Source organism: Mirounga angustirostris, unplaced genomic scaffold (genome assembly GCF_029215605.1).
Source record: "Mirounga angustirostris isolate CCGP_5_RB_7025 unplaced genomic scaffold, mMirAng1.0.hap1 SCAF_12, whole genome shotgun sequence".
Taxonomy (NCBI): Eukaryota; Metazoa; Chordata; class Mammalia; order Carnivora; family Phocidae; genus Mirounga; species Mirounga angustirostris.
The window spans coordinates 12,102,068-12,116,961 of NW_026991720.1; the positions used below are offsets into that span (position 1 = coordinate 12,102,068).

The following is a 14,894-nucleotide window of genomic DNA, read 5'->3' on the forward strand; positions in this document are numbered from 1 at the left end:
AGAACATACAAAGCCAAAGAATAAGCTGGAGCCCTACACCCGTGGGTCCGCAATAAGCACGAGAAGCTCTGGGAGGGAGGGGGCGGCTCTGAGCCCTATCCTTACACCCCCATCCCTCCTCCTGGACTGATTGGTCATGCATAGGCACCCCCAGCCAAGAGTGCAGCCCCATACCTGTCACGGTGAGCCTGGTGCCCATCCCAAAGTAGAGGGGCGAGTTATTGGAACACAGCTGCAGGCAGCCGTGGTAAAACCCATGGCAAGCTCCTGCCAGAGGGCAAGTCCTCACTCCCAGGGACTGGGCACTACCACCCTCTCTTCCTGGATGCATGGCTCTGGACCAGAGGAGTCCCATTAGGAGAAAGGTCCAAGCATACTATGGGGAAAGAGGAGCAGGCTTAGAAGGGGCACAGACACACACATAAGAAGGAAGGCTGAACCAAGGAAAGAGTAAGGAGGAAACATTAAGGACTGAAGTCTCAGGGAGAAGAAATAGAGGGACCCACCAATCCACACCAAGAGGAATGGCAGCCACAGCTCCTTGGAAGCTCCCCAGGGCTAAGATAGTTGACTTGATTCCCCCCCGCCCAACCGACAACCAAGGCTGGGAGGAGAGACGGGGACCCTGTGTCCAAGGGACAATGGCCCCACACCCCAGTCCTGCTCCTTACCTAGGACAGAGAGTTGAGTGCCATCTCCAAAGTGCTGTGCCCGGTTGCTCCACAGCACAGGGAGAGAGTGACAAACCCCAGGATTGCTCTCTGGGGCCTTTGCTTCCAGAAGCCAGCTTCCACCCGAATTTCTAGGGGCTCAGCACCTCCTCTGCTCACCCACACTCTCTGAGCCTTTTCCCTGCTGTGTCTCAGGCGTCCTCCTGGGACTGCACTCTTCCAACGCACTACCCCCAGAGCAGCCTCGTACTTACCCAAGACAGAGAGCTTGGTTCCACTTGCGAAATACAGTTTTTCATTGTCACACAACACTGCAGGCTGGTGGAAAAACTGCCCTTGGCTGCATCTAGTTCCTGCCTTCCCAGGGGCACCTGCCTGCTCTCCTCTCCCTTTCCTGCCTTCCCAGGGGCACCTGCCCGCTCTCCTCTCCCTTTCCTGCCTTCCCAGGGGCACCTGCCCGCTCTCCTCTCCCTTTCCTTAGCAGAATTTTGGCACCAGGAGGTGTGGAGAGGGGACTAGTGTGCAGTGTGAAATGCCCCGGTCAGAGGACCGATTCAGCCGTGTGACCCCCAGCCCTTTCTCCCGTGTCCCTCTCCTTGCTGAGCCGGGGCAGAAAACATCAGGACTAAGGCAGCTCTGAGGCCAGAGGCTTCCCATCTACATGGCCATAATGGGGTGCCCTCTGAGGAGACAGGAGATGGACAAGGAGACCCCAAAGGGAGACTACCTGCCTCCCAGTAGGGGAACACGGACTTAGCATAGCCTGTCCATGAAATTACCGGAGATGGAGGCTGTCCCCGCCTGTCTGCATCAAGACAAGAATTCAGAGCTTTCTGATAGAAATGTGCTTTAATCTAAGCCTCCAAGATGGAGGCTACACGTGGACCCCTGCCCCTCCTTGTGGGTTCCCAGCCCTCTGCCCCGATGCACTTACCTACAACAGTGAGCCGGCTCCCCTCCCCAAAATGGAGGGTGTTTCAAAAGCACAGCCCCCCAGATCCACTTCAAAACCTCCCCGTCTTCAGCTGGGACTTGGGGACAGATTGGTGCATTCGTGGAACTCTTACCTCCCAGAGCCACCAGCCCTGCTTCATATTTTCCCCACTCCCTTCCAGAGCTTGCCCAGATCCCTGGACAGTTGGAAACAAGGAGCCACACAGTGTGGCTTCCTATGAAATCCAGAGCAAGGAAAGATAGGAAGCCCCTACAGAGAGTCCCAGTCCGTGAGGAAGACAGACCTGTGTCGATGCTCATTAATTGCCCTCTGGGCTTTCTCTAGGCTTCCCTCTGTCAGAGAACTACTCAGAGGGGCAGTACCATCTCCTTTTCCTCCTCTGCCTTAACCACTGAGGCTCAGCTCTGAGTTTACAGAGGACCCCCCAGTGGCTGGGTGGATTTGCCCTGACCGGGACCCTCCCATGTACTGGTTCCCAGAAAAGGAGATGACATCTCCTTAACCAGGATCCAAGACCTGGGCAATCCCTTCCCTCCCCCATCTCCCAGGATAGAATCCTCCCCATCACACCCTCCCTGGAGACCCCCCCACCTTACCGACAACTGTCAGCTTGGTCCCTGGGCCGAAGGTAAAATCATACACATCAGCATACGGTCACTCTAAAAACGGATGCTTTGGACCTACTTTCACCTACAAGGGGCCTGGAAAGACCCAGCGTATGTCTTACCTATTACTGTGAGCCTGGTGCCTTCTCCAAAGAAAAGTTCAGTATTCACACAGTGACATGGAGCAAGGAAGCAAACAAATTTGAGGCATGGAAAGAAGAGGGGGCCCTGGTTGGTCTCTGGAGGACTCTGGTATAAGAAATCCCTCCTGTGCTTTATAGATATTGCACAGAAGAATAACTCTTGGGGCCACAGAGCATGGCCAGCATCTATCCAGTGGGCCCCACACTACTTTCTCAATTCTTTCTGAGGGTCCATCAAAAGGACATGGGTCGAGAGAGAAGAGGGCAGGGTCCTGGAGACAGTGACCAGGTCCATGGAGGGCCGGGATATTTCTGGCTTCTTCCTCTATAGGATGGGTCACCTTCCATGCACCTTCCCACTGACCTTGCCATGAGTTCTGTGGGGCTTAGGATGAAGGAGTTTCCCAGAGTCCTTCACCTGAGGGGCCACTGAGGCCTTCTTCTTACACCTGGGCTCTCTGTCTGCAAGCTTCAGTCCTGATCTAAGCCTGTCCTTATCCATGGTCTTGGCTTGACAGGTGAATAGGGGTGGGATGGAGGCATTCTGACTCACACCACCCTTGGGCCCATGACTCAGAAGAGTGGAGAAACTGGGGTTCGGGACAGGCAGAAAGGTTTTTGTAAAGCTTTCTCATAGAGTTGAATCACCGTGGCTCCCTGTCCTCACAATGTTACAGCTTTGTACAAAAAACGACCCCTCCCATGGTTCTGCCCGTCAGAGTCTGGAAGAAACCACCCGAGCAGGTGCTCCTTCCAGGGCATTGGAGGGCAGGTCGGTGACATCACTCCCCATGTTGTGAGGTGGTGGCAGGGTACAGATGAGGCCGGGAGTGGGGGCGCCCTCCTCACCCCCATGCCCTTTCTTCAGGACACTCTTGGCTCCCCAGAGCTGTGTGTCTTTGCGAGGCCAGTTGGCACAAGGGCTAGTTTTCCCTGGTATCCGCCCCTCTGTAAACTCATCACTCATTGTGGGGAGACACCCTCCCAAGAAGAAGCAGCCCCCTTTCTATCCAGGGCCTGCCCCTGAGACTGTGTCACTCAGAGGCCACAACTTTCATCTGGGAATGGGATCCTTCAATACTCAGACCGTCCCTTTGGCCAACTCTGGACCTCTAGGGTGGTCTGGAGGGGAACTGACATGAGCTACTCAGGGGTAGGTCTCCCTAGATAGAGACAAAATGACAGCTGAGAGCTCAGAGTATTTCCAAGGGGCTGCTGGTGTGGAGGGACTGGTGTGTTGTCAGCCCGCCTCTCTGCTCGTGGACTTCAGACATCAGGGTTAGGAAAAGGGAGCTGGGGAAGTGGATGTGGAGAGCTGCATATATAAAGTCACAGGAACACTCAAATGTAATCACGGTCACCGCCTTCCCCTCTTTTCCCTGAGGGGCAGACACATTTAAGATGCTGTCGATGTTTTATTTTCCTGCACAAGATGACCTTGAAATGTAACCTCCAGTTGAGTGGCCTAAATCTTATTTCACTCGATGGTGCTTCCTTTTATTGCCTTTCAAACTATAACTTAAAATCTAGAAGGAAAAAAAAAAGACAGACTTCATTACATAATGATGACACACTTTCACGGAAAAATATACACAGAATCAGAAAAGAAATGACAATATGGAAAGAACATCTGCAATCCTCATCCTAAGGGCTGATCTCCCCAGTAGATGATGAACTCCTAGAAATCAGTAAGGAAATAATCCAGCAGCACAACGAAAGTGGCAAAGAACAGACGGTTGAGAGAAAAAGAAATGCAAACGGTGCTTCACCATAGGGAAAAAATCTCGCAGACAAAAACTGCATTAAAATATCTGTTCACCAATGTGATTGACAACATTGAATTAGGGAAGACCATTAGCTATTGTGTGGTGGAATATACACTTCACAAAAAATGATACAACCTAAGTGGGGACCAATTTGGAAATATCTATGAAAATTACAAATGCATTTACCTTTTCACCTGGAAATCCCTCATCTGGGTGTTTATCCTATAATTATTCTTGCATACAAGTAAAAAAATGTAAAATATTTGCATTATCTGGGGTAGCAAAAAGATCAGGAAAACTCAAGTACCCAATCAGGAAGGGACTGGATAAATCACCTGGGATACATCCACAAAATGAAATATTATGCAATGTTAAAAAAGAACACAAATGTTTCCCTGCTGTGGGAAGGTAAGATATACTGTTAGCTGGAAGAAAAGCAAGCTGCAGATTAGCATTTCTGTACACCACCTTTTCTCCGGCAAAGGGGGAGCATAAGAATTATACATTTATTTGCTTGGTTCTGCACAAAGACACACTAGAAGGATACAAAAGAACTTGATCAAGGTGATTGCTTACTAAGACTGAGTGGAGGAGACAGAAACAAGATAGAAGTAAAAATAACATTTTTAGTTTCAACTTTATTGTTTCAATTTTTGAGCCATATAGCTATATTATCTATTTAAAATAAAACTTAATAAAAATTTTCAAGAAAATACCAACAAAGTATTGCTTTACGTAATATTTTGAAATGGGCTACTTAAAAAAACCTACTTGTTTCATTTACAAAGTCATTATTTTTCCAAAGAAGATCAGTTTATGTAAGAAGATGCGTTATGGTCCTGACTTTGCTTATCGGGGTCTCCAATCATTCAGGAAGCTTGTGAAAAATGCATATTTCTGAGTAGTCCTCAGGATCTTTTGCATTAAAAATCGCTAGTAGTGGGTTTATTGATATGCATTTAAATAAACAATCAAGCACAAAATTACCCTGGGTATTTCCATTTCAGCATGGGGCTTGGGACCCACTGCTTGCCCCTCGGGCAGGTGTCAGCCACGGAGAACGGAGAACGTTAGAACGCTATCTGGTGGTGCCACGGGCTGGGTGCAACAACGTGGCTCCTGGAATTTAGGGAAAAAAGAAAAAGAGAGATAGTCTGTGCATTTTACTCAGGAATAGTGAAGGATCTCACAACACTCTGCCATTGCCTGGATAAAGAGTCATTGATTGCTTTCAACAAGTGGAAAGTGGCAAGCTTCTTCTTTAGTCCTTTCCCACCTTGAGGAACACTTTCATCAATGTAATGATTTATTTTGATCTATGTCCACATATTTTCCTGTCCCGTTTACCCCTTTTGTTTATCAGCAATTTACTCTCTAAGGAAGTTTCCTTTCGACCACCCCTCAACCCAACTGGCCTTACAAAGAATACCACTCTGTCTTGGTGTCGCAGCTACTTTCAATCCTGATGGAGTTTGTCCCATCTTTGCTACTCAGTCACACTGTCGATATGCCCAGAAACAGGCGCAGCTTTTCTTTTTTTCCCTTGTAGGAGGAGTTAGGCAGGTGGGATCATTCATCATCTTCATTCATCATCTTGGGCAGCAGGGGGCAGCCTGTCCTTATTTATTTTAGACTTAAATCGTTGCCATCTCGGGGTGGCCACTTGAGGGCGTAAGAATGTGGTTGGTGCTGGAGGGGACCCCCCCCCTTCCACACACACACTCCGCAGGGGGAACTGTGTTACCTTCATGCCTTTCTTGAGGCTGAGACCTGGGAAGGAGATACACAAATTGAATCTCACGGTTGTAGTTCTTGCAACTATTTTTTTTTAAGATTTTAAAATTTATTTTACAGAGAGAGAGAGAAAATGTGCATGAGGGGGAGGGGCAGAGGGGAAGCAGACTCTCCCCTGAGCCTGGAACCCGGCCCTGGGCTCCATCTTCGGACCCTGAGATCATGAGCTGAGCCGAAACCACCAGTTAGAGGCTTAACCAACTGAGACACCCACGTGCCCCTTCCTGAAACTTTCGGACCACATTCATTGATTCATTTAAACCCCAAATTTGTCTCCTAATGTCCTCAGATGAAACTGCAACCTGAAGAGGCTAAGTGAGTTGTTCCTGTCATGGGACGTGATTGACATGACAGAGCTAGAACCAGCACCCGGGCCTCCATGTTTAAGTTCTGGGGCTCTGGTGGGACCACTGAGGCTCTGCCCCTCAGGGAAGCCCACCTCCCAAGGCCAGACTGCCCGGGTCTCCAGTCCTTTCGGTGAGGCCCAGGGCGAGCTGCTAAGCCTACCTTAGGGAGTTATGCAGAGATCTAAATCAGATAATACACATGAAGCTTCTGGTCCCTGAAAATAGTGAAAATGTGAGTGGCCACTGCTTCCCCAGAGACCACTGGCCCAGGGATACCCCCACTGCAATGGCTCTCAGGCTTCCGTGTCCATCAGAAGGATGTGGAATTCTTGGAAAATGCAAGTGGCCGGGCTCCATCTCAGAATTTCTGACTCAGTAGGTCTGGGTCAGAATTGGCACTGTTGAAGGTCTGAAGGAATAGGCACAGCTCCTAAATTCCCAGATAATTCTGGTGCCCCCCCGGGCCAGGGTCCACACTTGGAGAACCCGTGTTCTGGAAGGTGCTTTCTTTCTTCCATACATTCTCCTCCAATCCTAGCTCATACTTTAATCAATCATTCCACCACTGCCTAGTATATTGTGGGCATTGTTTAATCACTAGATATGCCAGGATGAGCAAGACAAGATTTCTTGCCTAAGGAGCTCACCGTTGGATGCCAGGTAGATGCATCCACAGTTACTAGGCAGCAGGAACAGGACTGCGGCAGTGGTAAGCATCCTCAGGAGGAGGACTCCTCGCTCAGACCACAGGACCAACAGGGCCAGCACAGGAGTGGGGAAGGAGGATCCCGGGGCAGAAGGAATCAGAAATGACTTTTCTGAAGAGGGTGAAGGGGCAGGTGGGAAGGGCGTCAAGCCAGATGGACCAGTAATGCCCAGGGCTAAAGATTCGAGGTCCATGGCTTGTTGGAGGAGCCCCTGGGATTTCTGAGCACTGGAGCAGAGATAGAGGGGAGGACTGGAGAGACGGAGGGGCAGAGAAGATGTAAGGCTCTTCCTTACATCTGCAGGATAAGGAGCTCTGGTTCTATTTTGGGAGTTGTGGGAGGTCAGGCAAGGTATTAATCAGGAATTGATGTAACGTGCAGCATCTCTCTGAGCACAGGGCCGGAAGAGGGCCAGGGACCAGAACCCTCATGAAGTACAGGGAGGCAGAGAATGGCCTGGAGAGCCATAGAGGAGCAGGGCTGAGGGCCAGGCAGCATCTCAGATCACCACTGCAGCAGGAGGGACGGTGGGGGGGGACAGGGAGGGGGCAGGGAGGACACGGGCCGTGGGGCCAGCTAACGAGGAGCCAGACCTCAGGTTTACTGTCTGCTGGATGAGGGATCTGGTAAGCTGGCCATTTTCTTTGAGCCTCTGCTTTCTTGCTTGTACCACTGGGATAGTAACCACTTCAGAGGGGAGAAGGAACTTGAGTGAAAATGTCTGCAAAGTGCCCAGTGGGGTAGACACACATGGGTATCATTCTATGGGATGAATAAGAGGCAGATTTCCAAGGAGTGTGATGGATGGAGACCCAGGGAGCTAGGTTGTCTCCCTCAGACACATGAGCAGGTTGTGGGAAGGAGGGCCCAGGGCGGCCTTTTGCTGCCGGGAGGGAGTGCACGCTGGGCTAGAAAGAGCACGCGTATCAGGGGCTCAGCAGAGGCCACGGTGATCGGCACGAGTGTCTCCGAGATGATTTAGCTCTGGGTGCCAGCTACAGGAGGTGGTGAGGCCGCACAAGCCACAGGGTGGGTGGGCGCACATGAGCATGGCACTCCAGACCCCAGGGAAGTTCCAAGGTCAAGGAACCTCTTCAGTGCAGCCTTCTGAAATGTATTTTTCTCTAGAAAATAGTCCCCATGAGCCCCTGCTTATTATTTTTTTGGATTCCATCTCTTCACACACTGCTAATCTAGTATTCCATGGAACACATTTTGGGAAATGGGGCAGTCTGTTCATCTTTAAGAGGTAGAGCCCAGCCTGACCTCAGCTGGGAGGATGTTCCCAGGGGGCGGCGGCCGGAGGGAGCGGGCAGGGACGCAGACAGTTGTAACAGGTGCACTTTATTAGCATAGTGACGGCAGAAGGACTGGGGGGCTTTAGCTGTTGGCAGCTATGGTCTGCTTAATCCAGCCTACAAAGTTGCACACCTTGGTGTAGACTCCAGGCTTGTTCTTCTGGGCGCAGCCATAGCCCCAGGACACAATTCCCTGGAGCTCTCCATTGCAGACCACAGGGCCACCAGAGTCACCCTGGGGAGGAAGAAGATGGGACAAGTTTTATAAAGAAGGCGAAAAGGGCCAACAGTGCCCTATATCATCTGAACCTTTTAAGATTGCATTCTGGTCAGCTCTGTGGCTCTGCATGTCTCCCATGGTGGCCCGTTCTCTGTTCTGACGAAGGGGGTGACAGCCATGCGGTCTAGCCTTCCTCTCTTCTATATAAGTCCACTGCCTGGAGCCCTCCTGCACCAGCCCCACAGCCCTGGGTGTTCAAATCCTGCTCCCCAGGAGGCCATGTGTACCAGGGGTCTCAGCATAGGAAGGGTCAAGTCACCTGGCAGGAGTCCTTGCCTCCCTCGAGGAAGCCCAGGCAAACCATGTTCTTTGTGATCTGGCCGGGGTAGGAGGCTTTGCACTGGGTCTGACTCAGCAGTGGGGCATCCAGGCACTGCAGCATTTCAGGGTAGTTGGCTTTGAGGAGCAGGGAGAGATCAAGGAAAGGAGGAATGTGAGTCAGGCCAGGATGGGGGACAGCAATCCAGTGCTCAACACTGAAGGCAGAGAGGACACCAAAGAATGTAAGCTCCAGCAAGGAACAATGGGTTTTAGTTTCCAGACTGATCCCTGCTGAACCCCTCCCTAGATGGCACAATAGCAAGTGCTATATTTGTCCTATATTTTGATTGTAGGGAGTCAACTCCTTAAAGCTTCGCCTCTTTTGAGGACCCAGCACAGAGTCCTGCGTGTAGTGGGGTTCAAGTTCAGGGGCAGGCCTGGTTCTGGGAAATGTGGGGAAGTTGGAGGATGAAATAGGGAGGGTCCTACTCACTGCCAGAGCTCAGGGTGTTGCCCCAACCGGAGATGAGGCACTGGGTGCCAGCAGCCGCACAGGCAGTGGGCAGAGATATGGTGGACACCTGCGTATTGAGGACGGCAGGCGAGGAGAGCTTGATGAGCATGATGTCATTGTCCAGGGTCCGGCTGCTATAGCCGGGGTGGCGGATGATTTTAGACGAGTTGATGAACTGCTCATCCCCCTCCTTGACATCGATGTTGTACTCTCCGAGCCTCACTTGGATGCGGCTGTTGGGAAGACAAGCATGGGGAGACCCTTTTCTCCATATGCCTGCTTTTCTCCAGGGTTTAAGATTGCATTCTGGTCAGCTCTGTGGCTCTGCATGTCTCCCATGGTGGCCCGTTCTCTGTTCTGATGAAGGGGGTGACAGCCATGCGGTCTAGCCTTCCTCTCTTCTATATAAGTCCACTGCCTGGAGCCCTCCTGCACCAGCCCCACAGACCTGGGTGTTCAAATCCTGCTCCCCAGGAGGCCATGTGTACCAGGGGTCTCAGCATAGGAAGGGTCAAGTCACCTGCTCATGGGTGGGAGTGTGGCAAAATCACCTGGCAGGAGAGGGGTGGTGGGTACAAGCAGGGGTGAGACCAAGAACTTTCTCCTTCAGAGGTAGGTGGTCATGGAGCGGGGATGACATGGGGACTGCTCCTCAGCCTGCTTTTCCAGCTACCTCCCCCACAACCCTCCCCCGCACCAGGCACCCCACCACAGGCACAAATGACCGACCTGAAGTCCCCCATATATTCCTCATCCTCTGTAATTTTGCTAACTACATGCAAGTGACTTCTACTCTCTCCCTTCTGGGTCTGATGAGCGCCATCATCCTGTATGACCTACTGCAGTGGTTCTCAAAGTGCTGCCCTGGGACCTGCAGCCAGAGCATCTCCCAGAAACTTGTTAGAAGTACAGTCTTGGTTCCTACCCCAGACCTGCTGAATCAGAAGCTCTGGGGTGGGACCCAGTGGTCTGTGTTTTAGCAAGCTTTGCAGGTGATTCCGATGCTCACTCAGGTTTGAGAACCCTTGGTCTAGGTAGTGATTCTCAGCTCTGCTACAGAGTCAAGTCACCAGAGGTGGAAAGCATTAACAACTCATGAAAATTCTGAGGTAAGTGCCCTGGGATCGGACCCAGGCATCAGTATTTTTTGAACATATCCTAGGTGGTTTTAGTGTGTAGCCAACTGGCAGAGGTTACTCGTACAAGGTCCTTGCGCTGCTTTCCCACTGGACCTCACCACCCCAAAAGAGTCCCTCCCTGCTGTTCTTTTTTTTTTTTTAAAGATTTATTTATTCCTTTGAGAGAGTGAGAATGAGAGAGAGCACATGAGAGGGGGGAGGGTCAGAGGGAGAAGCAGGCTCCTCGCTGAGCAGGGAGCCCGATGCGGGACTCGATTCCGGGACTCCAGGATCATGACCTGAGCCGAAGGCAGTTGCTTAACCAACTGAGCCACCCAGGCGCCCCTCCCTGCTATTCTGATCCATAGCCTTTGCTGTTTCATCTATTGGTTTTGGATGTGCGAGGCTTTCTGTTGAATGCCCCTCTTCGCCCCCTCATTCCTGTGAGCGGGGGTGGCCGGTGACAACTTCTTGTCCCCACCCACCCATTTTCCCCAACCTCCACACTCCCGGGCTGACCCCAGCTCTCAGAGAGGATTCTGGGAGACACAGCACTTACGACTTGTAGCAGTGAGCTGCGGACACCACCCACTGGTCACTGATGAGGGAGCCGCCACAGAAGTGGTAGCCTGAGTTCAAGGACACCTGGTAGGGGATGGATTTCTCCGCACAGGTGTAGCCACCAACGATCTTGTCATCGTCGTCAGTGGGGAAAGCAACTTGAGTGGAGACAGGAAGGGAGAAGCCAATTCAGCAGATGTGGGCGGGTGGAGTTCAGAGCCCTGTGGCTGGATAATGCAGATTAGAAGTCCTCAATAAGCACAGAGATGGTAGATTGGCAGGCGGGGAGCATCACATCCCTGGTAGGTGTCATAGCATGGAGCTCTCCTGAGTCTCTTGGTGTGTCTGCAGGGCACATGGCCAGGTTCCCACTGGGGCTTGGGCACAGACCTCTACTGGGGGCTCCGGGGCAAGGACACAATGCCCTCACAGTGCAGTCAACGTGACATGGGTCTGAATGCGGTATCTCATCCACTCAGTGCTTCTCTTTCTCATCACTGGTATACTCCTCATGGCTATTTGAGCCCCAGATTGTCAGGATGGGTTGGCCTAGCTGGGAAAATCTGGCTAAGTAGCCCTGGCTATACCCAGCTTTTCCCATCAATGAAAATCTGCCTGGTGCGCCCAGGGAGAGGAGCCCCCAGGCCCATTAGGCAGGACAAAGGTAGGCCAACTATCATTGGCCAAAGGAATGGTGGTTCTCAACCCTGGCTGCACACCTGGGGATCCTAAAATCATTTGGGAAACTTAAAAATTCAATGCACAGGTCACACCCCAAGCCAACTCAGAATTTCTAGGTCTAGGACTCTGGCATGAGTGTTCTTTCAGCTTCCCTCGGCGTACCTGGGGTTGAGGACAGCTCTAGGGGAACTATCCCAGAGCTGCCAGAACTAAGCCTCAAGACCTCTGGTTCATTGCATGGACCACCTGCACCTGGTCTCCCTTTCCAATCTCTCCCAAAGAAGTCCTGAAATAAAGGGATGAATGACAGGGTCGGGAGTGGGGTCAGCACAAGGTGGGAGGGGTGAGGCTTACAGAGCCCAAGCATGGGAAGGAGGGCTGCTGGACACAGGAGATAAACTCTCAGAGCCCAGGTAAATACAGATAAGCAGCAAGAGTGGAGCAGGGATCTCTTCTAGGAGGGGGGCGAGTGCGGCCTGAAGTCATGCATGGAACTCACCAGCAGCTCCCACAATAGCAAGAATCAGGAGTGGATTCATCATGGCAGAAGTATAGGAGCTGAGTGGCTGGTGGAGAGCCTTTATAGCTCCCAAAGTGAGGGAGAGGGTGGACGTGAGAGTGGAGGATTGCCGGTCCTCCCAGACAAACACACCTGTAGCTTTCCCTTCCCTCAGCCTTGTGTCAGCTCTGTTGTGTTTGGCCATCTATGGATTTGTGACCCACAGGTGATAAGAAAACTTACCTTGTGAGGGCAGAGAGGAAGACCAGCTGACTCCTGGGAGGATTCTGGGGTGTGGGGAAGAAGCCAAACCCCCATACATCACAGCTGGTCCTTCTTAGTCTGAGACGAGAAGAGGAGGAAGAACAGCCAGGTTCCTCTGACATGGAGATTTATTCATCTTACTCTAAGCAAAGGCTGATCCTGGAAGCAAACCTGGCTGCTAGTGACCGGGAGCCCCCGCAAGGGGAGAGAAGTCTTGTATCTGTAAGCATGAAGACCCTTCTCCCAAGTCGAAACCACTGGGCAGGAAGGTCACATTCGAGGCTTTGGGGAACCAGGATCCCACTGTCAAGAGGTGATGAGAAGGGAGAGGCAGAGTCTCGTGGGGGTCTGGGCTTTCAGCTGGCTTTCCTTCCCATCAAGGCTTGCAGACAGGAGCACTTGGAAAGAGGAGTTAAGTGGGCATTTGCCCGATACATTTGGACAATGGACAATACCACATTCTTCCTCTTCCTCACTATTAGGATCTTCGTCTTTCTCATCACTCACACTGTTGTGGGTTCTCTTTAAGCAGCTTCCTGGTTGCCCTGGGAGTCTGCACCAGTGGTGATTAAATTGCCCCCACCTGCTAGGGGCTGACAGCCTGAGCTCCGATTGTATGCTCCAGATCACACATTAGAAAGGGTCTGGACAATGGTAAATTCAGGTTCTGATCAGAGAATCAGCAGTTAAGTAAAGAGATTAGCACATAGTGAAAGGGTGGAGTATTTGGTAATCATTCACAACAATGAAAGGGGGGGGTATTCTCTAATTCTAGGTGCAGTGGGACTATTGTGCTGGGCTCAGTACAGAGTTAATCTTCCCAGAAATGACCTCAATTTGGGACCCTCCACGGCCACCGAGACACAACCCTGTAATTTACTGAAGCACAACTTGGCCAGAGGGGAATAGAGGTGGGACGAGTGTCTATGTTTTGCAAAGACACTTCTCCTTCCCAGCTCCTCTGAGCTCCGGGGTGGTGAAGGGCCAGAGGGCGCACAGTCCATGTTTGAATTCTCTGAAAGGTGGAAATGAGTAGATGTTCTGGAGGTGGTGAACAAAGTGAAAAAGGCCCAGAAGTCTGGCGATGAGACAGGAAGTAGGCTGGGGATTGAAGTAAATGAAAACTAGCAGAAGCTGGAGAAAATGCCACTGTGGGGCTCATGGGGTTGGGAGGGGCCCATAGGATGTCTTCTTCCAGTGCCTGGCATGGCTGGAGGCTGGTGTCCCCACAACAGGAGAGCCACTGCCCAGAGCCCTGGCCTCTCGGATGGCACCTCCTCTCATCCTGATGGGCTCACACCTCCGTGGGAAGGTGCCATATTTGTACCGTGCCTGACAGCTTTCAACAAGCCTTCACACACACAAACAGTGGTATGCAGATCTTCGTTGGCATTGAGTTCTGAATTTGACTGTTCACAAGTGTTCTAATTGTGAGATAGGCAGAATGAAATTATTTCCATTTATAGAGGAAGAGGCTGAGAACCAGCAAGGTTCTGTCCTGCCCACAAATACAGATCTAAAAATGGCAGAGACGGCCTCAAGGCTACCAGAAGACGTGGACAGTGTTGGAAGTTTGGGAATTGGTGCAGGTGTCATATAAGAGAAGGTTTATTTGGAATTGAGCCAGAGGTTTCCAGAGAACAAAATGTACCTCCCGGGCCCTCCTGATGCTTGGCTGCCTGGCAGAAATAGAAGATTGAATGAATCTTCCACTTGGCACCTGGTCTCAGAGCTTGACCTTGTCATGGCCCTGTTCCACTCTAGGCCACAACTAAGGAGCGGACGACATGTCTCTCTGTGCTCATGGGTAGCTGACTCAGGTTGTGGAGCCTCAATAATAGAGGCTTTCCCTGTAATGTCACCAGATAGGCTATTTAGTTTTGTCCCTTTGTCCTGGGGTGTTCCTAGGAAGTCCGGTGGTAGCAGATAAGAAGAGGAATACATAGCGGTGTTCCCTGGACAGGTACACTATGAGGAGGTGATCCTTGGTAGAAGATAGGAAATTGGGGAATAGGGAGGAAATTTTTGGCTAGGAGTTTGTGGCTTTGACTCTGTCTAAAAGGGAACACCCAAGAACTTGAGGGTTTTCCGTGTCTAAAGCCTTAAGACTAGCTTTTGCCTGATATTTTGTGCTCCTCCTCAGAATACATTATTATACCCAAAATATGGTATGAAATCAGTTTTCTTGAACGTAGCAGGAATCACTTTATAGGCAGAGAAAATAGCTCTAAGTGAGAGTATGATGTCATGCTTTAAGCTCAGACCTGTAGGATGGATTCAGGTCTACCTTTTCCCAAGTTCAACTGGATAAGTCTATGCAGCTCTTATGATCTTCCTTCTGAACCGTTTCTCTAAGACAGTCTCGTAGTTCATTAACAATTAGCCTATCAAACCACTGGGTTTTGTTTTTGTAAATATTTATTTATTTAT

At 51.0% G+C, this 14,894-nt stretch overlaps 1 protein-coding gene and 1 gene segment (V, D, J or C); both read right to left on the minus strand.

The window, feature by feature from the left end:
• LOC123841825 (T cell receptor beta constant 1-like) overlaps positions 1-14,894 on the minus strand; it is a 121,698-nt gene that overhangs the window by 4,114 nt on the left and 102,690 nt on the right. The window contains 1 exon segment of the C gene segment in view: positions 672-718. Coding sequence covers positions 672-718 — 47 coding nt within the window.
• PRSS2 (serine protease 2) lies at positions 8,369-12,240 on the minus strand. Its single transcript, XM_045864143.2, has 5 exons — positions 12,201-12,240; positions 11,019-11,178; positions 9,321-9,574; positions 8,826-8,962; positions 8,369-8,521 (listed from the first exon to the last, which is right to left on the minus strand). Exons 1-5 carry the CDS (start codon positions 12,238-12,240, stop codon positions 8,369-8,371), a joined length of 744 nt encoding a protein of 247 aa, XP_045720099.2.

Coding starts and splice junctions, on each gene's coding strand:
- PRSS2 (XM_045864143.2), bottom strand. CDS start 12,240: ATGAATCCACTCCTGATTCTTGCTATTGTGGGAGCTGCTG. Junction 11,179..12,200: donor TGCTATTGTGGGAGCTGCTG/GTGAGTTCCATG, acceptor TCTCCACTCAAG/TTGCTTTCCCCACTGACGAC. Junction 8,963..9,320: donor CAACACCCTGAGCTCTGGCA/GTGAGTAGGACC, acceptor TGCTCCTCAAAG/CCAACTACCCTGAAATGCTG.